Source organism: Conger conger, chromosome 5 (assembly GCF_963514075.1).
Source record: "Conger conger chromosome 5, fConCon1.1, whole genome shotgun sequence".
NCBI classification, from domain to species: Eukaryota; Metazoa; Chordata; class Actinopteri; order Anguilliformes; family Congridae; genus Conger; species Conger conger.
This window is the reverse complement of record NC_083764.1, coordinates 45,544,411-45,571,044: the sequence shown is the minus strand read 5'-3', so window position 1 is coordinate 45,571,044 and position 26,634 is coordinate 45,544,411. Positions and strand designations below refer to the sequence as shown.

The following is a 26,634-nucleotide window of genomic DNA, read 5'->3' as shown; positions in this document are numbered from 1 at the left end:
CACACACGCCCAAAGTGCCCCTCCCTGGGCATGTCTCACCTTGCCTCTGCTTCAGGGCCGACATTCCTTTTTCACAGACACACGCACACACACAGTCTCTCTCGCTGCCCAACTCTTCCAGTGAACTGACAGACTGCCCCCTTTCCCCCAGGGTAAGGGAGCCCAGACCCTGCAGAATAGTTTGGAGTTCCCCGGCAGCATGAAGCAGCAGTGCTCTGGGCTCACAGTTGTGTGAAGGCCCTGTTCTGCGCTCAGCTTAGAGACGCCCGCAGTGCTGAGGCTTACACATTAACCGGGCATAAGATAAGACCTACTTTATTTAACCGGGTGGGGCAATTTGTCCGGTGCATTTGACCCATCCTAGTTACTTAGGAGCAGTGGGCAGCCAGTGACAGGGGAGCTATGCAGGATTAAGTGCCTTGCTCGCGGGCCCAACAGCTGTGGCTACACCAGGGCTTGAGCCTTCCAGGTCCGAGTTTACATCTGTAACCTTAAACAATACAGCCCTCATTAAACGCCACATACCGTGGCATCTGGGGGATTCAGACAGTGTAGAATAAAGCAGTTTTTCTTAGTTTTTTTATTAGGCTTTTATTTAACCAGGCATTTTACAAGAGAGACCTGGCCAAGGGCGAAATGATCTCCGTCTTTATGATATCCATTATTTGAAACAAACTCACCAGACTGGGAATCTCAGTACCTTTAATATCCATGAAAAGGATAATATATTTCATTGTGCATCTTTTAGAACATGAGTAGTGCAGGCTATAGGATAGCCATTACTACATTCATATACAACCACCCTCCCCCCTAGTCATATCTCTATCTGTAACCCTCTACTTTTACCCCATCTGAATAAATGGAAAAAATGCATAATCTCACATTTTAAATTCTATTTTAAGTAATGGCTTTGCGACCATTGAAAAGGCCGTCTTATTCATGTCTGGATTTCACTGTCAGAAGTTGTGAGGCAAACAACAAAAGTCTGTACCATAAATAGAAAAATGACTGCAACCCAAATTTCAGAAAGCGCCAGTCTTCCCAGAATGCAAAGAAGTTAACCATGTCACAAAGCATGACAGAAAGATCGGAATGAGAACAAGAGGATCATTCTGCATCTTCCCTGAAGGCCAAAAGGCAGCAGCAACCCAAAGAAAGGCCCAGTATTCCCTGACACAGGAATAAATCACTGTCACCACAAGCCCAGTGCCATCTCATCTCTGCGGAGGAAGAGCTTCATGATGTCTCTCAATGGCTGTTCTTTGACGCTCCTTGCACACAACATGTGACCACTTGTGTGACTTAGACAGAGTGTTAACCTTAAGACATGTGACAAGTGACAACTCATCTCCTTTCCTGACAAATGTAACCTCAAAACTAAAATACTCAAAGGGCAAGCTTTTAATAAAGATGTATTCCTCTGTATAATTGAACATTACTGTAATATTGAAACCGACATTAGCAAGCAGTAATGCGAACCAAACAATGGGCAAGGAACCCAAATCTGAGCAATTCAGCAATTTTAGCATTAACAGTTAGTGTATGAGTGAACCATTGCCAGTGTTACACGTTTGTGTATGTGAATGAGATCAAAATGTGAAAACAAAATTAATGAATGTAGCCTATCCAACATGAGGCATCAATCACGAGCAAGACAGCAAGTGAGCGATCGATACAGAGAAAGTCGAGATACTCAGCACGCATAACGTGAAAATGATTAACACAGAGCCCCAATAACATTTAATATTTTAATGGTACAATTTGATTTACAGGCAATATGTAATAAACAAGAGTTTATCAGGCCTTTATAATGACACTGTGATCTGGTAAAACGCGTGTTGGGATTAAAACAAAAACAAAAACAAAAAAAACAAACAAAAAAAACAATGTAGCAGTGCCCTCTATAGCCATATGTTCACAAGTCTGTGCAACACACATGTATCTAGGAGGATTACACATACTTGAGACTTTATAAATAAGAAATACTGTTTTATACATAGGAGTGTATGTGTTGCACAGCCGGTATTAAGGGGAGGAGGGGGTTGTCTGAGCTGGCCCCCCTGCTCATCCAGGTTCCCCCTGCACCACTTCTGCTACATGGCATGTTCTCCCAATCGCACAGGGACCTAGTGTTTTCAGCAGGAGTGGGATCAGCGAAACACGAGAAACGCGACAAAGGCCATGGACGAATCCTATGGACGCTATGCCCTTTAACTGCCCAAGAGCATTGTGGGTAGAGACCTACACATGCACGTAGTCGTATAGTATGGTGTTCCTTCCAAATGTAACATTTGTATAAGGGTACAGTATAGAGGCCCAACAATGCTTATTTATTGTGTGTGTGTGCGTGTGTGTGTGTGTACACACGAGTGCTTGTGCGCGTGTGTGTATGTGTGCGTGTGCGTGTGTGTGTGTGTGCATTTGTTAAATTACTAACGATGAAGGCACTGCAGGTGAAATATAGATTAGGTGTCCTTGACAGGAACAGTATATTAATATTATACGAATTATGTGGAGAGATTATGTCCAAGTATAAAGGCACAGAATACTGTTAAATTGTTAAATGGCTGCTTGTACGGATGTTCATTTTATACGCGGTAAAATGAAATGCCTGGCTTATCACAAGTGGCTTCAAACGTGGAAGTACTTTCACTCCGGTCTCCTCTGAAATGGCAGGGGAGAGGATCTTATCGGAAAAGTACATTTGCAGTTAATTTGTAACCCCTCACGGAAAAATAAAACATACGGCAGAGCTATGTAGCAACACAGAGCCATGTATACAAGCAAGCAGGTAATACCACAGAAATATTCTATATATTTATATATTATGTGGAGGTTTCTGTTGCTTTTTTTGTGACAGGACCTATTAGAGGAGGCTGGTGGGATTTTTTATTTTCCTAATCATATTTCTTTATGATTTCAGTCAGTCCTGAATCATTTAAGCATATTTACATTTACATGACAATAACATTACCTCACTCTATATCATAAAAAAACATTCACACAAAAATATAACATTTGAAATAATAATTAGCACCAGTGTATCAGGTATAGTCTACGCAAAATGTACAAAGTTGCATAGTGTGTGTATGTGTGTCGAGTTCTGCGCTTTCAAAAAATAAAATGTTAATGTGTGACTTGCAATACACCTGGATTAAAACAGCAGCGTCAGGAAAAACAAACAAACGAAAGAAAAAAAAAAGATTCTGTAGGATTAAAAAAAACCCAGTTTTAAGATGTTTCATGGCTAATGTCACCCCGTCGTAACGCCTGCCCCTTCTCTCCGATAAGACTTTACCTTGGCTCTCAAACGCTTTCGAGGTGTGTGTAGACAGACACGGTCCGTAGACTGACAGGCTCATTCGTCTATACGTACGGTACAGACACAGACACGTTCGTGCGTGTGTGTGTGTATATATATATATATACAGGATAATCACTGACAAGTTCCTGTGTGTGTACATACGGTATAGAACTCATTGCATTGAATACTGTGCTGGGGTGGGCATAGCCGAAGTGATGCAGGGCACGACCCTACGGAGTGATTAGATATTAATATTATTAATAATAATAATAATAAAAAATAAAAAAAACAGGAGTCCTTCACTGCTTGGTTTCTGAATTGTTGGTGTACCAACCATAATGGGATAATACCGATATGATGAAGCAAAGCCCAAGGGTGACTTGTGTGTCTGGCCAACGTGCTGGTGTAGCTTATTTTCCTCCGGACAGGAGGGGTGGGGAAGGGGCCTGTGTGGATTGGTAAAGGTGCAGGTGCAGGTTGTGGTGCAGTCCTGTGGGGTAAATACCTTGCTACTTTCCCTTCATCCTGCAGTCCTTTCCTTTTGTGTCCCCGCTGTCCCATTCACCCTAACGTTGGTGGCTTTTTCTCTTACAAAACGAAAACGATAAAAACAAAAAACAAAAAAAAACAAAAAACAAAAAACGACCGTTTTGGTAAAAAGTGGCATTCTGCCAGAGTGTTAGATGTAGGGTAAGGAGGAGTGTAGAGATGGAGGGAGAGAAGGAGGAGAGGTTTAGGGGAGGGACGAGGAGATGAGGGAGGGGGTTAAGGCCGCTCCAGAGAGGCGGTGTTGTAGCAGCCGGGCGGTAGCGTCTTCTTGATGTCGTTCAGGTTGCCAATGTCGGCCTTGATCTGGTGGATCTGCTCTTCGTAGAGTTTGATCATGTCCGCCTGACTGTCTGCCACCTGGTTGAGCTTGTTCAGCTTGCTGTCCAGATCGCTGTTCCTCATCTGTTCTTTGGCCCGATTCAGCGACCCGTCGATCTGGTCCAACTTACTCAGGTCGACTTTGTCAATGTTACCTGAAGTCACAGACCAACCGTGAATCACAGAATTTAAACGCATAAAACCACAGTCAGCCAGGGACTACTTAAATGTCAAGCCAGAAAGAGTGCAGGTTGGTAAAATATACACATTATTTTACATTAATTTAGCTACAGCTTATGGAGAACGGCTTTCAATACATATAAATTCACTGGGTATATGATATTTAAGCTACAATGCCAAGCCAACATATACAGGTACATGCAATTCCACTCAAGCGGTCACGCAAGGCGCACGTACCAAGTTGGTTGAGCAGGTCATTGATGGCCTTCAAAACATCCTTGACAGCATGCTTGGCTTTGCGGGCATTTCCCTCCGCTTCTTTAGCTGCGTCTGATGCCTACAGAACACATAGACACCATCAGTGATAGCATCTGCATTCAACATCATGTGACATTAGCATGCAAATACCAGCATGATGGCATCAACACAACACTATTAGTAACATCATGGGGGAACAGCAAATCCACGACCACAGTGTGAATCATCAGTGTGTGACAGAAACCATCACGAGAACACTCTGCCCTCCATCAACCACAAGCTTGCACTATGCTGGGATCATGCCATTCCCCACACGATATATAAACTGCTAATTTGGCTATAATTTCCTGTATAGGATATAGTTCATTTTAGCCGACTATGTCCAGTGGAAACCTACGTTTCTTAAGTACTTGTTTTGAAAAACATCCAGTCTAACATCTGGTTTCAGACCAGAGTACAGGCGGTTCATAGCAGTGTACTTCCTGCATTTCGCATGGTCACAGCAGAGTATACGCTGCGTAAAGCCTAGGTCAGAGCAGAGTACTTCCTGGGTTAAATCGGGTTCGTTGAGAAGCACTTCCTGTGTTGGTGGTCGCACTCACCATGTTTGCCATCATCATATCATTATCAGCCTCCTGCTTCTTCTTGGCCAGTTCTTTCTCCGCTGCAGTCAACTGATCCATCATCCCGTTAACCTCCCCATCCAGTTTCATCGTGTCCTCAAATGCCTTCTCTGCGTCCTTCTTTGTGTTGGCGGCACTCTAGCACACAAACATCAATTTAGTACTTTCAGTACAGTACACAAAACCATATTTGCAAAAGGTTTCCAGCACGGTATACAAACTTCAGCTTACTTGTTTACAAGTGCAGTACACAAAACTAAACCAACAGCTTCACCGCATTACTTCATGAAAACACTTTTATGGCCGATTGGACGGATTAGACTTTACCCCTAAAGACTACAAGAACCATGACTCGACAGAAAACTAAATAACTGAAATGGTACTTCGCACACCATGTACATAGTGTCTGCGTATGTTCATACAAGATGCAGAGGATATTCTGCATGAATGACTTGCTGTGAAGTGAATCATGGGATACCGTCTGCACGTCGCCGGCGATCTTCTCGGCGTCCTCGGCCTTCTTCTTGGCCTCCCGCGCGTCGGACGCGGCGTTGCCCAGTGCCGCCTCGGCCAGCTTCGTCTTGTCGTTGGCAGCTATGATGGTGGCGTTGATCTCTGGGATCTTCTTCATGGCTTCCTCGGCCGCGGTTTTGTTGTCGTCCACTCGGTTGTGGAAATCTGAGCAGGAGCAACAAATGCAGAGGTATTATGTAATATGTCAACCATTTCCCTTATTTTAGTGTAGTCTACCATCTCTAATGGGCATAATATACATAATATACAATAAACTGGAAGACTGATTCTCACCCAGATAAGCCTCAGTGCGGACTTCACCTTTCAAACCGTACGAGGTACAGCAGTGCTCATCTCTCAGACCTGTATGAGCCTCAGTGCTGCTTTACCTTTCAATCCGTACGAGGTACAGCAGTGCTCATCTCTCAGACCTGTATGAGCCTCAGTACTGCTACCTTTCAAACCGTACGAGGTACAGCAGTGCTCATCTCTCAGACCTGTATGAGCCTCAGTGCTGCTTTACCTTTCAATCCGTACGAGGTACAGCAGTGCTCATCTCTCAGACCTGTATGAGCCTCAGTACTGCTACCTTTCAAACCGTACGAGGTACAGCAGTGCTCATCTCTCAGACCTGTATGAGCCTCAGTGCTGCTTTACCTTTCAATCCGTACGAGGTACAGCAGTGCTCATCTCTCAGACCTGTATGAGCCTCAGTACTGCTACCTTTCAAACCGTACGAGGTACAGCAGTGCTCATCTCTCAGACCTGTATGAGCCTCAGTGCTGCTTTACCTTTCAATCCGTACGAGGTACAGCAGTGCTCATCTCTCAGACCTGTATGAGCCTCAGTGCTGCTACCTTTCAAACCGTACGAGGTACAGCAGTGCTCATCTCTCAGACCTGTATGAGCCTCAGTGCTGCTTTACCTTTCAAACCGTACAAGCCACATCAGCGCTCCCATCTCATTAATGGGGCGATATGGCTCAGGCTGTAAGAGCAGTTGTCTGGCAGTCAGAGGGTTGCCGGTTCGATCCTCCGCCCGGGCTGTGTCGAAGTGTCCCTGAGCAAGACACCTAACCCCCAAAATGCTCCTGACGAGCTGGTCAGCACCTTGCATGGCAGCCAATCGCCGTTGGTGTGTGAGTGTGTGTATGAATGGGTGAATGAGAAGCATCAATTGTACAGCGCTTTGGATAAAGGCGCTATATAAATGCCAACCATTTACCATTTCTCAGACCTGTATGAGTCTCAGTGCTGCTACCTTTCAAACCATGACCCCGAACAGGACTCTCACCTCTCAGCTTCCCCAGAATGTCCTGCGCGTTCTGATAGGTGGACCTCCCTTTCTCAGCGGCCTCATCAGCAATGGCTTTTGCAGCGTCCGCTCGGGCGAGCAACTGATCCGCAGTCTGGGGGGGGATAGAGATGGAAGGAGAGAGCAGGAGAAAGAGTGGAGGAGTGGGAAAAGAGAGAAAAGGTTAGTTGGCATCAACCCGATAGCTTTCACTAGTGCAACATAAGTTGGTATTCTGGCCTGCATAGTATATCGAGTGAGAGCAGGTAGAGAGAACTTGATACAGTAAAGAAAAAACATAACAGAATAAAGAGAACCCAGCACAGCAGAGAGAACCCAACACTGTAAAGAGAACCCTATACAGTAGTTAGAGTTCAGAAACCCACCTGCTGTTCAGTCTTCCCCTTCTCCAGAAGTTTCCGGACCTCAGCCTCCTTGCCCTTCAGATCATCACGCAGGTCCATGTACTCCTTCTCCGTCTTATCGATCAGGTTATCCAGCTCCGACGCCTCCTTCTTTATCTTATTGGCCTCATCCTGAAAGCGACAGAGGGGCACCAATCAGATCACAGTTCAGATGGGCAGTATCATGGATCCGTTCACACAGCACCTTACGTGGGCTGCACAAGCTGACATCGCACAAAGTAATTTAACAGTGTCAGTTGCAACACTGGGGAACCCCATACTCTATATAGTGAGCGATGTGGTAGATGTTGTGCGGCAGGTAGAGTTGTCCTCACCTCCAGGGTTTTAGTGTCGACGGGAGGCAGGCCGGTGAGGTTGGCGTAGATCTGCAGGGCCTTATTCCCTGCCTCCTCTGCTTCTGTGTGGACCTTGTTGGCTTGCTTCCCCAGGTTCGTTGCCAGGTCCTTCGCGTCATTGAACCTGACAAGGTAAAACCAGGAGGTAAAATACCCACATTGTGTAAGCTTTAGGGGAATGACATGGTTTACGGGTATGATACAGGCTACAGGGGCCATTGTTGTTCTACTACATCAGTACTGACACAGTAAAGATTTGACTAAGTGACTGAAGTGACTAACTTCTTGGTGAGATCATCGATGTCACTGTTGGTCTTGGTCTCTCCATCCAGAGTGGTCTTCAGGAGGTTGAGAGCCTTGGTAGAGGTGTCGTTGGCATCCTTAGCAATCTTCTCAATTTGATCTGCATCCATCTTATGCCTGAGTGTGTGAGTGACACGCTCAGAGATTAATCCACGCAGCAACAACAAATTCTAACACTTTTAGAAAACAACTTCCATCCCATCTCCTCATTTGCAATCCCCAATTGGATCTTTAGGCTCATTGCACTACTGGGACATCATCTGTCAATTTTAGCAGAGTGCAGACAAACATGCTTGACCTCAAGTCTTTCCACTTCACCTCTAGTGAAACCCTGGCCCTATGGTCATTCATCAACACGAAACATTTAAGCAGTTTAGAAAAACTAAAGCCTTGCTCTTACTTGTCGGCTAATTTTCTCGCCTCTTCTGCCAAAAGTGTCATGTTGTTGGGATCCCCGGTGCTTGTGGGTGGTTTAATGTCCTGCATAGACAGATTACAGAGAAAATCACACACTAAGCATGTAAAAACCACCACACATCTGCACTTAATTATTCAGAAAACTTAGGGCCCTGAACACTCACTGGTGCGACAGAACGGCGTCAAAACAGGGGAGAAAGAACCTTAAAAATGCCCGTTTAACGTCTTACACTTTGTACTTCCGAACGGTAGCATTACTACAGAAACGTTGCAGTTTTATTTCAACAATATTATTCCAGCATTATAATGATTATAATTACAAAAACTCTTCTACAGCATTATCGTAGCATAATTGTAGCATTAACATTATCATTATTATAGCCTGTGCCTGAAATGGTTGGCTGGGGTAGCTGGTCTGCTTATTCGTTGAATTTCAATACTCTAAATAGCTGCTAGTCTACTTACAAATGTCAACAAACAGCCGTGCAAAAGTCATGGTTTCGCAATACCATGACAACACATTCAGGTTAATAATCAGCGCAATATTAGGCAAGTTACGGGCAAGTTATGCTGGTAGGCCCATTTTATGGAGTTACGATTAGCCGCTTTCCAATTTCATAACATCATTGTAGCATTAAGAGCGGCATTATCGTAGCACAGCTCACCACTTTGCCGATGGCGTCCTTGGCCTTCTGCAGCTCGTCCCGAGCGCGGTCGATGAGGTCCTCGGCATCGCGCACGCGGTTGCGGGACTTGTCGGCCAGCTCGTTGGTTTTATCCACCGTGTTGCGGATGTTCTGCAGGCGGTTCCACTGAGTGGTGAGGGTGTTGTTGATGCCATTCAATCGGTCCAGCAGACCTTTGTCCATCTCTAGAGGTCACAAGATTATTGACAGAGTCAAAAACAAATGCAAAAAACGGGACCAGACCATCACGGACGAATGCAGTCATCAACGAGACACGATACACACGTCAAAAACAGGAATGCTCATGACAAATGCATGGAAAACATGACCACGGCTCAGAGCATGTCTGAACAGAAAAAATACATACAAAATATGTCAATACCAATGGCTTAATATTCAATAAAATAAAGGTTCAGTAGGTACATTGACATGGTGTGTGGTGGGTATGTCGATATGCTGTATGAGTGTTGCAGTGATCTGATATGATGCGTTTGGTAGGATGGTAGAAGTATCCAGTGTACGAGTGTGCTGCTCTAACCTTTGCTTGTTTGGGCCTCCCGCAACAGGTCCATGATGGCTTTCTCCGCCTCCTTCAGTCGGGCCTCAAAGGCCTTGTCACTCACTGTCTCCTGGCTGGAGCCCAGATTGTCAATCAAGTTCTGGAGGTCATGCAGCTTCTGCCTCTGCTGGTTCACCTGAACGGATACGATGTGGAGTCACCACAGCAACTCGAACATGGCGCATTGACTGCAACTACTCAACTAAGCCTGTGTAAAAAGTCACTTCTATCAATTGGGACCCCCCATTTATCCCTCATGAGAGTAACAGGAGAGTGAGCCTCAACTTATCCCTCACGGGAGAGTAACAGGAGAGTGAGCATTACCTTATCCCTAACGAGAGAGTAACAGGAGGGGCACTGCTGGCAGCCAGGGCGGGAGCGGTTGTAGAAGTAGTTCTCCTCACACATGTCGCAGCGGGACCCAATGAAGCCGGGCCGACACTCACAATGCCCGTCCTCCTTACACTGGGCCGTCTGGGAGCCCTCAGGGTCGCAGTCACATGCTGCGGAAACAGGAAGTGGCAGTCAGACATCGCGCCATACAGTACAGAGATCATTTATCGAGTGCACTAGGTCAGGAGGAGTGGTGTTGGGGGTATGGAGCGGTGGAGTCAGACAGGACGTTGGTACAGCGCCAATCTCACGTTTGCAGCCGGAGGATCCGAAGCCAAAGAAGTTGACCTCGCAGCGTTCGCAGTGCTGGCCCGTGACTCCCGGCTGGCATTCGCACTGGCCGCTTCGGATGTCGCACTGTCCGTTGGCGGAGCCAATGGCGTTGCAGTTGCATCTACAGGCAGGAGAGCGAGGGGGTTTAAATGGTGCTGCACCACATCCACACAAAACCGTTACGGTACATTACATAACGGGCAGACGCTCTCATCCAGAGTGCACAGACCCGGTGCGGCCTCAGTGATAGACGGAAAATAAGCGGATAGCTGAAGATGAGCGTTTCCCCCCGTGCTCACAGAACCCCCCCCCCCCCCTCCACCCCCGGGTCCCCGCTCGAGAAGAGGCCTCACCGCTCACAGCCGCGCCCGCTCTGCAGGTTGTAGAAGCCGGGCAGGCAGGCGCTGCAGTCGCGGTTGGTGACGTGGGGCAGACACTGGCACTGCCCGGTCACCTGCAGGCAGCTGGTCTGCCTGTTCACTGTGCCGAACGGAGAGCAGGAGCACGCTGCAGAGAGAGGGGGAGAGAGTTAGAGGAGGAGTGAGACAGAGTGACATTGAGAGAGAGAGTCATAGATAATATAAATAATTACATTGAGACAGAAACATAGAACGTGACATTGAGGGAGAGATAGTGACATTGAGAGAGAGAGAGAGAGAGAGAGAAAGTGACCATGAGAGGGAGACAGAGAGTGACATGGACAGAGACACATAGATAATTACATTGAGTCAGAGACATAGAAAGTGACATCGAGAGAGAAACAGAGTGAAATTGAGAGAGACACAGAGGGCGAGTTTCATCCCGACTCAAAGAGGACGAAGCACGTTAGCAGCGGCGAATGGGAGCGCTTAAACGCGTCTCACGTTTGCACTTGTCGCTGACGTTGGCGGCCAGTGCGTTGCCGTAGAAGCCCTCCTTGCAGCGGTCGCAGAAGAAGCCCACGGTGTTGTGGATGCACTTCAGGCACTCGCCCGTCTCTCTGTCGCAGTTGCCCACGGCGTTGTGGTCGATGTTGTCGCTGCACTTGCAGGCGCGGCAGGTCCTGACGGGGCCGCTCTCGCCCAGGGGGTCCCCGAAAAAGCCGTCATCACACAGCTCACAGCGCTTCCCTGCGACACGGGACGCGTTCAGTATTCCAACTCGCGTAGAGATATTCCCACTTCTCAAAGAATTTTAAGATGTTAAAGGGACTTTTTTCGCTTTAATTTTGCCACAAAAACATTTGCAGGAAGAAATTTGGACAAACCCTGCAGGTCACATTAAAAGTCTTGCTTGCAGGAATATTGTTGGCAAAGTCAGCCCCAAAAATACATTGAGTTTAAGACAACTAAGCACAGTGACTATGAAGTAGACTATGAATAATTTTAATTTGCTAACAAATGCATACACACTCACATTCACATTTGAAGACAGGCATAGCCAACATACACAGAAAATGATTTAAAGGCTACCCAACACATCTGATAATCACTGAGACAGAATTCCTACTCCACACTTCTAAAATACTCTAATACCTGTGGGGGAGTTGGTAACAGTAATACAGGAGGCAGTGGGGCAGTTGGTGGTAATATTACAGGAGGCAGAGGGGCAGTTTTACCTGTGGTGCCCGTGGGGCAGTTGGTGCAGACCACCTCTCTGGTCTTGGGAACCACAGCGCAGGTGGAGCCGTCGGGACAGGGGCAGGGTTTGCAGTCCGAGGAGGTTCCTGCCGTGGCGTCACCATAGTAGCCATCCTTGCACTTCTCACAGCTGATCCCGGCGGTATTGTGCTTACAGTCGCACATCCCTGCAGGTCGCAAGCAACAGCCGCATGTGTTATACCGCTTTCAGCCACCAGAGGGCAGCGACAGACAAGCCACAACAAGATCTGGCCAAGGTTAATGTGCCACATTTTAAATGTACATTCTGCAGGGGTATTATATGGCAGAAACGCACTTTCCTAGCCAACATTGTCTGCTATATGAAAATATTATTTGTTTAGCACCTTTCATACATAGTTGCAACGTGCATTACAGAGGGAAATGATGGATATATACATTTGATTTCCAATCAAAATAAATACAAGGATATAACCGATGAGAAATAAACCTGACTATCTGACATAATTTGTACTTTAGACTTTCTACAGGCCTTCACAAGCATTACCAAAATGCGACATTTAAAATGAATACAGTCATAACAAATAATTGGCCTTTGGCTCTGCCTGACTATTGCTTTCCGTTCCTCTGTACCACAGAGCTTGGCTGTGAGGTTTGATACCATTTCAGGGAATGACGCATAAAGAGAAAATGATAGCTCAGCCAGAGCATGAAACTGCACTAGAATTTCTTTTTTTTTTTTTACTATATACATATCCATTTCACAACATTACTATTCATATGGTAAATTGACAGTTAATGCCAAAATGAATTTTGCATTAAGCTTGTGCAATTGAAAACATCATTTTTGGGACATTTTCCGACTAATTAAAACGCCTAATTACAGCTCGAGTTGTCAGAGCAGATGAGTGACAGCACTGCATTGTGATTTAGAGGAAATAAGACTGAAAAAGCGCAGAAATATTTGTGTTTGCGAAACACTATCAAGGGGACCTCAAGAGCCAAGTAGACCAGTGTATAAACAGGAACACAATCCAGATGTTATTCATGAGTCATTCCAAACAAAACACTTGAATCATTCATTTTGTTTACTTAGAAACATCTGCCACTACATCCATAATCTTCATGTTATTATTTTCTCAGGAGGCAATTTATATGTGATTAATCAAAATCCTATTTAACTGCAGAATTAACCAAAATATGCGCATGCAGGAACCAAGTATAATGCCTTCAGAATTATGTTAGGCTTTGAAATATTTATTTTAATAAGTTCATGAAATCTCTGATTTCTGCGCAATACTCGCTCTCTGAAAAGCGTACTTTGCTCAGAGCAATGGAGAAACTTTAAAAGGTTTTTTTCGCGGAAATTTCTGAGGTGAATAACAGCACTGCGCTCCTTTTCCATCCATGAATACGGTTTCCCACTTTCCTCCGTCGTTTCCCTATTCAGCAGCGGGTACATTTCTGTGCAGTATCTATTCAAAGATACAGGGGGAGAGGTGACGACATTTCACACGGAGGTGTAGTACTGTCGTGTACTCAAGACAGCGAATGTTGCGGCCAAACGGATACGATTTTAAATAAACATTCCATTTAGTTGGCCACTACATCTTTTTAATCGAAATGGAAGCGACTTAGGTCTAACAATGCTAGCTAGCTGATTAGCTGCTTACCAGGGATATTTTTAAGGCAAGAACAAATATTACTTTGATTAATGTGTATTATTAACAGCCAAATGAGCGTCAACTTTCGTTCTCTCAGCGTCATCCCGGTTGCCAGCCATTTATGCTTGCCGTGCACATTTTCAAACGGTTAGCTTACGTTAGCTAACATTCCTGGCGAACAGAAAAACAGTCTGAATATGCTGCTGAATGTTAGCTGGCGTTCGCCGTCTCGAGCGCATGTCTGGATTTTAAAAGTTTGACGGTTGCAAGTGTTGCGTGGCAACGACTCACCTGACTCGGGGTCGCAGGTGTCACTGTGCCCGTTGCAGTTGCAGGATTCGCAGGCGCTGAAGGGGCCGAGGTCAGGCCGGTTCCTCCTGTATCCCAGAGCACACTGCTCGCAGAACTGCCCCACGTAACCTTGAGGGCAGGTGCACCTCTCCACCCAGCGTGCGGGCGTGCCAGGACCACGACGAGCGCTCATGAGGGATACGTTGTCCAGGTAACCAGCGCCTGTGTGACAGGAAGTGCTAGATCAGGAACCACTGCTTCTCTACCACTCTCATAGAGAAAGATCAATACTTTCCTCACAGTGTATAGCACTCTCATAGAGAAAGATCAATACTTTCCTCACAGTGTACAGCACTCTCATAGAGAAAGATCAATACTGCTCACACAGAGTACAGCCCTCTCATAGAGAAAGATCAATACTGTCCTCAGAGTATAGCACTCAGAGAAAGATCAATACTGTCCTCAGAGTATAGCACTCAGAGAAAGATCAATACTGCTCGGACAAAGCACTCTCACAGAGAAAGGTTAATACTCTTGTCAGAGAGCTGTAGTCTGTGAGAGCAGTATTCATAGAGAGTTCATCAGAGAACAATTGAAACTGCTCTCAGAGTACTGCTCGCATAGAGAAAGACCAATTCTGCGCTCACAGTACTACTCTTACAGAGAAATATCAATTTAGCTCTCACAGAGAGTACTGCTCTCAAGAGTCGTGTTCTCACAGAAAGATTAATACTGGTGTCACTGCACTACTCTCAATCTCAAAGATTAATATTGCTGTCAGTCTGCTCTCACAGAGACAGCTAGAGTGCTACTGCTAGAGATCACAGACAAGTAGCACAAAGAGAGAGACCTGCTGTTGTGTCGCCATGTACCCGTTTAGCCATAACCCAAAGCATTATTATGACTACACTTTGTGATCTCTGAGCTTAGTCAAGGCCCAAAAACAGAAGCAGCCACCACAGCCCTCCAGACCGTGAGACGGGTCACTAAACACCGTATTTATTCCTGACCAGGACCTCTCATATGCAATACCCCACACTGTTACAGCTGTCTCAATATTAATGCACCCTAGTGATACATCTTAGAGCTGTGTCTATTAATATCTCCCACTAACACACCACAGACCCAGAACAGTGGGTGCTTTAGGCAGACTGTTGATAGTTTTGGGCTTACTCCTTTCGCTGTAGGTGCCACGGATCTTGATTGAGGTCAGGTTGTGGAGAAGCTTCTGGAACTCAGAGTGGGACAGACTGGGCCTCCAGGGGTAGTCTGTAGTATCATGCAGCCTGAGGAACAGCAAGACCAATCACAACGCTGTTCTACACTGTGCGCGTTCAAGGCCCAATCGTAGCAAAGCAATCTAAACGGTGCGCACCAATCACAACTCTGCTCTACCATGTGCATGCATATCGCTTGGTTTCATTTTCATTCCACCTAACATGTGCAAAGTGTCCATAGATCTGGTCGGCAAGAGAGGGTACAGCAATGCCTCTGCTGGTCTTTATAACAACTGAATGCAATTTGCTGACATTATTATTTATTAAAATGCTAAACCTGCAATCATCTACAATGGCTCCCTACTCAGGACAATGGCAGAAGCAGGTTCGCTATCCCTCTCAGAAGTCTCCGCCGACATGCCGATGACTCGTTGCCGGTCCTAGTCATGTTCATTATTGGTAATGTTTACAGTAGTGCAGAGATTAACTGTATTTACATTACATTACATTACAGGCATTTGGCAGACGCTCTTATCCAGAGCGACATACAGTTGATTAGACTAAGCAGGAGACAATCCTCCCCTGGAGCAATGCAGGGTTGAGGGCCTTGCAAAATGCAGTGTCGAGCGCGAGGTCACAAGAAGTACCTGAACACGTATGTCTGCATGTTCTCACTGGGGTAGGCGTTGCCCTGGGCGATGAGCGGCACTGCCACGCGAAGGCCAGAGCCCTCCAGGATCACGTCCTCCGCCGAGAGCCGCGTGTCGCGACGGTCCACGCGGAAATTCAGCGTCAGGTTCTGCCCGTAACTCAGGAGCTGGTTCCCCAGAAACTTATCTGCGATGGCGAAGCGAATTACACACCGTTACACACACAGAGCATACAACACAAAGCACAACATGTCCAGGAAATCCAAAGACAATGATGCACATTACACACCATTACACACACACAGAGCATACACCACAAAGCACAACATTCCCACTAGCCAGGAAATCCAAAGACAATGATGCACATTACACATTATTACAAACCGATTTCAAAATTTGAGTTTATTTTTAGTTATAGTTATTTATAGACGACCAGACAGAGGCAGTGCAGTATAGCCTAGTGGCTAAGGTGCTTGACTGGGACCTGGAAGGTTGGTGATTCAAGCCACAGTGAAGCCACAATAAGATCAGTTCAGCTGTTGGGCCCCTGAGCAAGATCCTTAACCTCACATTGATTGAGGGGGATAGGCCCCTGCTTAGTCGAATCAACTAAGTCGCTTTGAATGAAAAGCAGCTAAATAACTGCAAGCTAATATAATAATTAAATAAAGTCAAAATGAAACCATAGAAATTTCGTTTTTTGCCCCCTGAACTCTGAGAGGGGCTCTTGTGGATGTGTACCTGGAGCCAGGAAGTACATGGGGAAGTAGTCGTCTGAGATCAGGGAAATCTCCTTCCTGGCGGAGGACCACTGCACCGGAACGCTGGAGCCGTCCCTCTGCTGACCCTTCCACTCCTCCTCATCTGCAGGGTCAAAGGTCAAAGGTCACAACCCTGCTTCCTAAACACAGACTCCACTCACCGGACAAAGCGATACTTTTACAATTAAATCAGGAGCGGTACAAGCCCTAGCTAGACAACATGCTAACTGTGACCATACAGGTTATAAGCCTCATTATTACCTTATTATCGTTTTCAGGTTAGGTTATGTGCCTCAACATTACTGTGTTCATATTAAATGCATCAATATTACTGTGTTCAGGTTAGGCTATGTGCCTCACCATTGCTGTGTTCATGTTAAATGCCTCAATATTACGGTGTTCGGGTTAGAAGCCTCAACATCACTGTGTTCAGGTTAGAAGTCTCAAAATCACTGTGTTCAGGTTAGAAGTCTCAACATCACAGTGTTCAGGTTAGAAGACTCAACATTACTGTGTTCAGGTTAGAAGACTCAACATTACTGCGTTCAGGTTAGAAGCCGGGCTGAGGAAAAACATTCTAAGTGCAGCCGTTGTAAATAGACCAGAGACGTGAGAAGCGCCGACTCACCCCGGCTGAAGGCAGAGGTGACAGTGTGGATGCTGTAGCCGTCGGCGACGTCGCACACGGACGAGTGCTGGAAACAGAAGCAGGGGGTGCAGCCCTGAGGATTCAGGGGGTCCAAGTTGAAGTAGCCCAGCTTACACCTGAAAACACAGACACACACACACCCACATCAGTTAAGCACCGTCACAAAAAAAAAATGTTGTCTGAAGTTGTTCAGACTTAACTGTGAGTCAGACGTCATAAATCCTTCAAAATACACGCAATCTGAAGAACACATATTTAACCAGAACAAAGACCTTTGTGAATACCAGTTCACCTTATAGAGCCATATTCCTGTTAATATAGACGTGTCAAGGCATCATGGTCTTCAACAGAACAAGTTGAGAAACACAAACATTTCTACATTTTATTTCAATCCCAAGAGTGCCATATCGCAGTCAAGCGTAACTACCTTCAAATCCCAAGAGTATATACCTTTACAACCAATCAAAATCACTGCTATACTATTGTTTTGAGCCCCAATTAAAACCAAACAACATTTTCGACTTTAAAAATTTCCACAGGAGCCAAAACTCCTTGGTATTTGGGTGGAGCCACTTCATATTGGACTAAAAGGGCTAATCTCAGCACAGAAAGGGAAGAGCCCCAACACGTTTCAAGGCGGTTACCTACTAGGACTAGCACGATAAGGAGCTCAACAGCTAGGACAATACAGTAATAAGGACAACTCCAGTATCCGGACAACTTCACGGGAACTATCCTGAAATAAGGAAAACTGGAGAACGGGAAGCTCAGCGCAAATCACTGCTTAATGAAACGGGAAAGACTGATGTTCCAATGTCTATGACATCACCTTCAGTCATTTACATTACATGACATGCATGTTATGTTATTTATCTGACGCTTTTTATTCAAAGCGACAGTTGATTAGACTAAGCAGGGGACAATCCACCCTGGAGCACTGTGGGGTTAAGGGCCTTGCTCAAGGGCCCAACAGCTGTGCGAATCTCATTGTGGCTACAAGGGGGATCGAACCACTGGCCTTGTTGGTCCCAGTCATGTACCTTAACCGCTACGCTACAGGCCGCCCCCTGTATGCTGGCCTTGGCCAATCAGAGAGGGGAGATGGGTTTATCGATCGGTGGGCGTGTCCGGCAGTTAATAGGCGAGTGAGAAATGTGTGGCGGGGGGGGGGGGGGGGGCTAATGGGTCGCTGGGCGTGTCTGATGAGAAGAGAAGGGGTTAATGGGTCAGTGGGCTAAAGCGGTCGGTATGAGTGGTGTCCGTGGGAACGCCATAGATGGCCACGCCGCGTTGCTCTGTCAGAGCTATTTTCTCTTCGGGCGCAGACGACCAAGCGCCTAATCCTGTTTCACACACGCGCCGACACACACGGCATTCCTCTGCAGAAACACCTCCGCCGTGGCCTGGCCACGGAGCACTAAGATCCCACACACCACTGATCAGCTGCTCTTTCCAAAAGCCCCACGGGCTAAGCTTAGCTTAACTAACTGCTGGTTGCGTAGAATAAATCTTCCTCAAAGCAACCCTATTTAAACGGTTGGTTGCGTATAATAAATCCCGCTAAAGCAGCCTAGGTTTAACTGCTGGCTGTGAATAATATATCTTCCCAAAGCAGCCTTAGTTTAACAGCTCGCTGTGAATATTAATTGCTCCCAAAGTAACCGTAGTCCCTCTGCCGCTGTTTATTTTCACTCCACGGTATGGGCAAACACTAGACCAGAGTGCTGTCGTTCGCGCAGGTACGCAGAGCGGGTGTGACTTTGGATGGGCCTGATCAATACAGGGGAGGAGGGGTGTAGTTTTCGGTGGGTCTGATGAATACAAGGAAGGAGGGGTGAGGTTTTGGGCAGGTATAATGAATACAGCTGAGGAGGGGGTGTGGTTTTGGTGAAGAGGAAAATTGTACAGCCAATTATATAAGACATGGAAAGTTATATAATTAATCTGATAGTGTTGATTGATGTTTCGTAAACCGATGTATGAGACTAACCCAATTATTAATAAACTAATTAACAAATTCATGATGAAGTTTAAATACATATTATGCATATCTTGATCTGTTGTTATGACACAAGGTTTAGTTTTAAAGTATTTATGTACTCCTGTGATTTCTGAGATGCAGAGCTGAAGGCCTCAGGTCGTTGCCACATGGCTGAAGGCCTCTGGTCAGCTGTGGAGATAACCCAGTGATTTGAGACCATGAGCCGTCTCTGCCCTCCCTTCATACCAACCTGTATGAGATAATGTGTCGTTTACTGCAAAGAAAGGAGAGTGTGTGGCCCTTTGTGCCACAGACAAGGCACTCTATGAAATAACTTTGTTCATGAAGTGACTTTTCTCTAGCAGGAGTCTTCCCCCCTCCCTCCCCCAGAGTGCTTCTGGCTTATTACTGGATCAGTCTGCACCAGAAATTCTACCGAGATAGCACTCCAATAGCGAAATTATTTGTTTTAAAGTCTGACCTAGTCTGAAGAGCAGCACGACTAAACTCCACATCCTGCGGGCCACAGTGTGCAGTAATTATTTTACCTGCTAGGTTCAGGTAAGCTAATTTGTGGAATCAGGTGGGGTAGCACACGGTTGAAGCAAATGCCTGCAGACACTGCAGCCCACAGGACGTGGAGTTGAGTAGCGCTGCTTTCGAAGGTTCGGTGGCCTGATGCCTTGTTTTTAGAAAATCCGGTGGTACGTCATTTTTACTTAATTACACTCAGCGGCGATCTGAGTGATGGGCACTTGAACTGATCATTCAAGGAAGTAAATGCAATATGTATTGCTGGCAAATCGATGTATTTGTCTGTCTTTAATATAAAGATAATAGATAATATAAAGTGTGAGTAAATCCGAGCAAATGCATAAATAATCCTCAATTTAAATCGCATTTGAAAACGCTAGTCATATTAGTTGTACCTCTGAGTTGCTTGCTTGCTGTTAACAACTAACATGAGTTGTGTTGAGAACTAATGGAAAGACCCTGGCTTTGTTGGAACAAACTTGGTTTGACCTAATATGGAAAAAGATTGCAAAGAAACGGTCATGAGATGTCTTAGTTGTTTAAAAATTAAACCAAACAGTCGGAGTGAAATTCCAATCGGACATGCGGAAAGGCCCATGGCAAAATTTGCAGATAAGATTTTATTGGACCCCTATCAAATAGTGCAGGATATACACTCAGTGGGCACTTCATTCGGTATTTATATTCTGCTACAGTAGTCAATCCACTTCGAGCCTATCCATACATTGTGTGTTCTGAGATGCTCTTCTGCATACCACCGTTATAATGTGTGGTTATTTGCGTTACTGTCAGCTTTGACCAGTCTGGCCATCTCCTCAGACCTCTAATAAACAAAGCAGTTTGGCCTGCCGCTCAGTGGATGTTTTTTGTTTTGCATCATTCCCTGAGAACTATAGAGACTGTTCTGCGTGAAAATCAGCAACTCCTGAAATACTCAAACCAGCCCGTCGGTTGAAATGACAGATCAGTTTTTCCCCATTCTGATGGTTGATGTGAACATTAACTGAAGCTCCTGACCCGGATCTGCGTGATTTTATGCATTGCACTGCTGCCACGCAATTGGCTAATTAGATAATCGCATGAGTAAGTAGGTGTTACAAATGTTCCTAATAAAGTGCTCAGTGAGTGTACTTATGTCATGGTTTTGGTAGATCTACTTACTAAATGGGTAGAAGCAAAAAAGCTACTGCAGAAAAGGTTGCTAGTGAAGGATGTTTTTCCTTGGAGGGGGCATTCGTTATACAAATCGACAGCAAACAAATTCACATTCTACGGGTAAAGTAATGAAAGAAGCAATTAGGTGTTAAACAAAAATGTCACATTCCATATAGAGTAGTGGTGCTATCAAATCACAGAATAAGAGTTTGAAAACCTCTTGAAGAACAATGCTAGAGCAGTATGGTGGAGGATGGGCAGCACAACTACCTACAGTCTTAATGGTGATGAGAAGCATGCCTAGTAGAAGAACAGGAGGGAATCCTGATGAATTAAACTTTGGTAGACCTGTGAGGTGACCTTTTGATGCTCCTTTGACCCCAGTCGGCCATACGGGAGCGTTATAAGACCATACAAGGTTACTTTACTACTTAGCGAAAACTTAGAGGACAAGCACTTTATAGCGATTTGTAAATCGAAATATTGAAGATTTGACAAATAAGGCATAGAATTTGAATCTTCTTCCAAAAATAAACATTGGTGAACAGGTAACGATTAAGAAGGAAGGAAATGTATCCTTTCCACATACAAAATATGATGGACCTTTTACAGTTCTCCTAACAACCCCAACCTCTGCTTTGATGAGTTTTCCCCAGGTCAAACGAGGTGGCATCATCTATGTCAAGCAAAACATATCCCCAAATGTGCCAAAACCATCGATGACGTCGATGCAAATATTTCTGTGTCCAAGTCTTCAGCCCTGACAGTTTTTTTTCCAGGTTCAAGGACGACCTGACAAGTCCAATGACCTCTATATCCTTGACCTGCGCCTGTGGGTGTTGTTGGGAGACTGCTGTCAGACCACGTGGTGATCCGAAAGAGAATCATTAACAGCAAGTATATCCGAGTGCTGTGCTAGTAACCTCTCCTCAGAATACAAGAGCCGGTCTACGACTCGCAAAGAGTTCAACTAGACAGAAGTGTGTGACAATGCTGAAGACACAAACCCGAGTAAATTACATGTAGACACTACAATCAAGAAATAAGTATAACTTGTATATTATCGCACGTATAATTCATTGTGACTTACTCTTAGATTTAAAATATAGATTGTCAATTGATGAAAAAGATTATTTAGTAAATAACAAGTTAACATTAATTATGATGTTCCTCTTGTTTCTGCATATTTATTTTCCTTCCGGCACTTCTGAGAACTCTGTGTCTTTGCTGTTGAATGTCATACATGCCAGGACTGCCTACTATGTCACAGCACTATGTCTGGGTTTGCTACCATTCTCTAGTTTCTACACTTGAGGCTCCTTTGTATGTTTACCCCCTTCCGTTCTCGGGACAGGTGGAAATAGCTGTAAACACAGATCTTAGAAAAGGGACAAATGATACTGTGACTAGAGACCGCATTCATAACGGTAAATATTGCTCCCCTAACTCAGCCGACCAAAAATCTTATTGTGAATAGCCAATATAATGATCGTCATTTGCCTACAAATCGTGCTGAACCGTTTGGCACAGTTTAAGTGAAACAGACAGTTGTCAATGGAGGTTTCATGTACAGTATGTATATTCAGTTCGGTGGAACAAATTGCACACATTCGATATACTAAAAAATGATCCTCTCTTAAATCCAGTTATCTGCAAAGCTGTGATACAATATGTTCCGCAGCAGAATACTTTGAACTCGGTCCAACTAAACTGTTCTCAAAAGAACTGCACTCCCGCATTAGCAGAAGGAAAATGTTTTTTCTGAATATTACTCAATTCAATCCTGACACTATCAGCGTATCTGTGTATCCGCAGTGCCGAACACACTTTCCCAGGAGAACAAGTACCAACAATAATGTGATTTGTGATGTAGGATCCTCTGAGTGTCCAATAAACACCACTTATGTGTAACTCCAGACGAGACTGACTGGAATTATGCTGCATTAACAGCCCCTAATTGTACTTACTTTGTGGAGGGAGTGCACCCTCTCCTTCCTTTAGGTTGGACAGGAACATGTTTTTTGGCTTACATAATTCCACCAATAAGAATGATGACTAACATGGAATTTGCCTCTAAAGCGGGACTAGTAACTTGAGTTAAAGGTACAATAGGTAAGATTTTTGTAATAAAACATTGTTACAAGACCATTGTAAATCCCTTCCTATCATTGAAAAAGGCTCACTGACATGTTGATTCACCCTCTGCCTGTGTTTATAGTCCTTAAATTCGGGTTTCAAAATATACAGTTGATGGCCCGACACTACCAAAACATTGTAGAACTGTACAATAATTCAAGTTCATTGGTTGAAAATTGCTTCTAATAGCCACAGCCAATGGCGTTTCAGCTACAGAGAAGGGGGAGGGATAAAGAGTGTTGTGGTTTGAAGGTGTTTGTTGCTGCTATTCCTCTCTTGACCCTTAGAAGTCCAAAATTATCTGTTGTACCTTTAAACATAACATGAGACAAAAAAAGATGACTCAAAGGAACAGACACGTTTTTTTATGTTTAATACCACCTTATGGCATTCATTTAAGCTCTCGACGAAATTGAGACTTTATCTCTGGAAGCAGTGGCTAATTAAATACTCAAATTAGTCCAAGGCATAACTAGTGAAAAGGTTGCAATGAGCAAAGTAGTGATTCAAAATAGAATGGCTCTAGATTACCAACAGGCAGCTGAGGGAGCGACATGCAAAGTGCTTGGAGCCGAATGCTGTACTTTCATACCTGATAATGCTGAGCAAGCGACCCAGGAATTGGCTGATTCGATTTACAACCAAATTGAGAAATTATATGAAGAACATGCCGTATTCAGCTCTGGTTTGGTTTTAAGACTCGTTAGGACCTTTTTGAAATGTACTTAAACCAATTGTTCCGATATTGATGATAGTTTTCATACTACTGGTCACATTTATTCTACTTAATTGTGTTATACTGTCTTTTAAGAAATCGGTTGTAACTGGCTACCACTAACCATAAACTTAGGGCAAGGTTTACATACACAAAGCTCGCAGCGCAAAATGCAGCCTGACGAGGGCGTGTTGGTGCAGTCGCAGTATGTGTGAAATTAACGTCTTATTTAAGAAGGCTTATTTACGAAGTGTAATTATTCGTATGACTGGGTGTTTATAATAGAATCTGTGACAAACACCCAGCCTTAATTGCTCGACTGCAATCATTAATTAATATTTACTATTAATAATCTGTTTGAAGATTTCTTGCTCTGGGGGTTGAAATAGTGTGATTCTTGTTGCAAAGACTATTCCAGTGCATCTTCAAATTCTAGATCTGTGTTTCTGTCTGGCGCCTTATTTTACGCCTGCTCTTTAGAGACGGAGAAATTTCACGCACAATTCATTGCGGAATTCAACGGAATAGATAATCAGCCACACTTATATCTCAGCCCTTTACTTGCACGATCTACCCTTAAACGCATGTCCTTTAAGGACATCGGCGCATCTTGTGGTGACTGGCCTAAATCACACGCATAACTGTGGTTCTAGCCCAGTTTGACGCAAACGATCCTGGGCAGAATGTGTCATATGTGCCTAGAAATCATCGCAAAATGCTCAGTCCATCTGCCCGGCGTTTAGAAGGTTATGTTTTGAAAACAGCTCCAGTTTAAAGTGCAGGCCAGCGTGGATGCTTCAGTTCTCGAGTCGTAAGCTGTATACAAGTGCGTGCCTTACGACAGCACAACAGGGGGACAGGTGAAGCGGAAAATTGTATTGCCAATTATATAAGACATGGAAAGTTATATAATTAATTAGTGCTGATTGAGGTTTAGTAAACTAATCCAATTATTAATGGAAGTAATAATTAACCAATTCATGAATACATATTATGCATATTTTGATCTGTTGTTATGACACAAGGTTTAGTTTTTAAAGTATTTATGCAATCCTGTGTTTGAGATGCAGAGCTGAAGGCCTCAGGTCGGTGCCACATGGCTGAAGGCCTCTGGTCGGCTGTGGAGATAACCCAGTGATTTGAGACCTTGAGCCGTCTCTGCCCTCCCTTCATACCAACCTGTATGAGATAATGTGTCGTTTACTGCAAAGAAAGGAGAGTGTGTGGCCCTTTGTGCCACAGACAACTTACAGAACCTAAAGGCACTGCACTTCATACACAGGATACGGTTATATGATATGCAACCTTTATGAGATCTATTAAAACTTTTATGAAACTGTAGATGTAGCACGTATTATACTCTATGAAATAACCATTTTGATCATAAAGTGATTCTTCAATTTTGTAGTCTCGTTTAATTTGATTAAAACTCATTATCTACCAAGAATCTCAAGTTCTTCTGGCTTACTACTGGATCAGTTTGCACCTGTTTTGGGCAGGTAAAATGAATACATGTGAGGAGGGGGTGTGGTTTTGGGCAGGTAAAATGAATACATGTGAGGAGGGGGTGTGGTTTTGGGCAGGTAAAATGAATACAGGCGAGGAGGGGGTGTGGTTTTGGGCAGGTGTGATAAACACAGGTGAAGAGGGGGTGTGGCTTCAGACAGGTGCGATAAATATAGGCGAGTAGGGGTGTGTGTGGTTTGGGCAGGTGTGATGAACACAGGACAGTAGGATGTGTGGTTTGGGCAGGTGAGATGAACACAGGACAGTAGGGGTGTGTGTGGTTTGGGCAGGTGTGATGAACACAGGACAGGAGGATGTGTGGTTTGGGCAGGTGATACAGGGGCACAGTACCTGTCGCAGCTGAAGCCCTCCACGTGGTCCTTGCACTGGCAGCGCCCTGACTGCACATCACACTCCTGCGTGCTGCCAGAGGGACTGCAAGAACACGGCCTGCACAGGAACCAAGATAATATACACTTGAGGCACTGACAATACCCACACACACCTTTACCTCATACACTAGCAACACCCACACACACTTTTACATGAGACACTGGCACCATATGCCCACGCTCACACACCTTTACATGACACAGCGTCAATACACGTGGCACACACTACCCAGTAGACTACTGAACTTGAAGACCAAAACCTCTTGGTAAAATCACCTTGTGGAAATATTATCTGCTGAGGTTAAGTATTGACTTGACATTACAGCAGCATGCGTTCTGATTGGTAAAACATTCATGTACTGCTCTGTGATTGGTAGGACAAAAGTTCTGCAGCTCTCACTGGTGGGATAGAAGCGTGTGATTGGTGGCTAAAAGCAGGACGAGCGTGGCTTACCTGCAGCCGGCTTCAGAGAGGCTGTGGTATCCGGGCTGGCAGCGATCGCACTTGTCTCCCACCACCCCCGGCTTGCAGCTGCACCGGCCGCTGCTATCACACTGAGTACTGACAGAGCCTGCAGAGAGAGCATCAGCGTAAGCACTCGCACAGGCACTCGCACAGGCACTCGCACAGGCACTCGCACAGGCACTCGCACAGGCACTCGCACAGGCACTCGCACAGGCACTCGCACAGGCACTCGCACAGGCACTCGCACAAGCACTCGCACAGGCACTCGCACAGGCACTCGCGCAGGCACTCGCACAGGCACTCGCACAAGCACTCGCACAAGCACTCGCACAAGCACTCGCACAAGCACTCGCACAAGCACTCGCACAAGCACTCGCACAAGCACTCGCACAAGCACTCACACAGCTCTAAGATGCAATTACTTTCAGTGGATAATGAAAGTTAATGGAGCGGTGAAAGGCACACAGTGCTGCGGGCGTGGCCCTGGGAC

At 45.1% G+C, this 26,634-nt stretch overlaps 1 protein-coding gene across 1 annotated transcript in view; it reads right to left on the bottom strand.

The window, feature by feature from the left end:
• Positions 1-1,734: 1,734 nt before the first annotated feature.
• The window catches only part of lamc1 (laminin, gamma 1), a 67,786-nt gene continuing 42,886 nt past the window's right edge, over positions 1,735-26,634 (bottom strand). The window contains exons 6-28 of the mRNA XM_061242050.1: positions 26,133-26,250; positions 25,638-25,736; positions 17,239-17,375; positions 16,591-16,713; positions 15,847-16,036; positions 15,156-15,268; positions 13,983-14,204; positions 12,027-12,215; positions 11,293-11,538; positions 10,783-10,936; positions 10,408-10,550; positions 10,088-10,266; positions 9,743-9,899; positions 9,184-9,389; positions 8,502-8,581; positions 8,081-8,218; positions 7,778-7,922; positions 7,425-7,574; positions 7,039-7,153; positions 5,711-5,910; positions 5,212-5,370; positions 4,589-4,688; positions 1,735-4,326 (exon numbers count right to left, since the gene is read on the bottom strand). Coding sequence (XP_061098034.1) covers positions 4,070-4,326; positions 4,589-4,688; positions 5,212-5,370; positions 5,711-5,910; positions 7,039-7,153; positions 7,425-7,574; positions 7,778-7,922; positions 8,081-8,218; positions 8,502-8,581; positions 9,184-9,389; positions 9,743-9,899; positions 10,088-10,266; positions 10,408-10,550; positions 10,783-10,936; positions 11,293-11,538; positions 12,027-12,215; positions 13,983-14,204; positions 15,156-15,268; positions 15,847-16,036; positions 16,591-16,713; positions 17,239-17,375; positions 25,638-25,736; positions 26,133-26,250 — 3,620 coding nt within the window. The 3' untranslated portion in view covers positions 1,735-4,069. The remainder of the gene's footprint in view (positions 4,327-4,588; positions 4,689-5,211; positions 5,371-5,710; positions 5,911-7,038; positions 7,154-7,424; positions 7,575-7,777; positions 7,923-8,080; positions 8,219-8,501; positions 8,582-9,183; positions 9,390-9,742; positions 9,900-10,087; positions 10,267-10,407; positions 10,551-10,782; positions 10,937-11,292; positions 11,539-12,026; positions 12,216-13,982; positions 14,205-15,155; positions 15,269-15,846; positions 16,037-16,590; positions 16,714-17,238; positions 17,376-25,637; positions 25,737-26,132; positions 26,251-26,634) is intronic.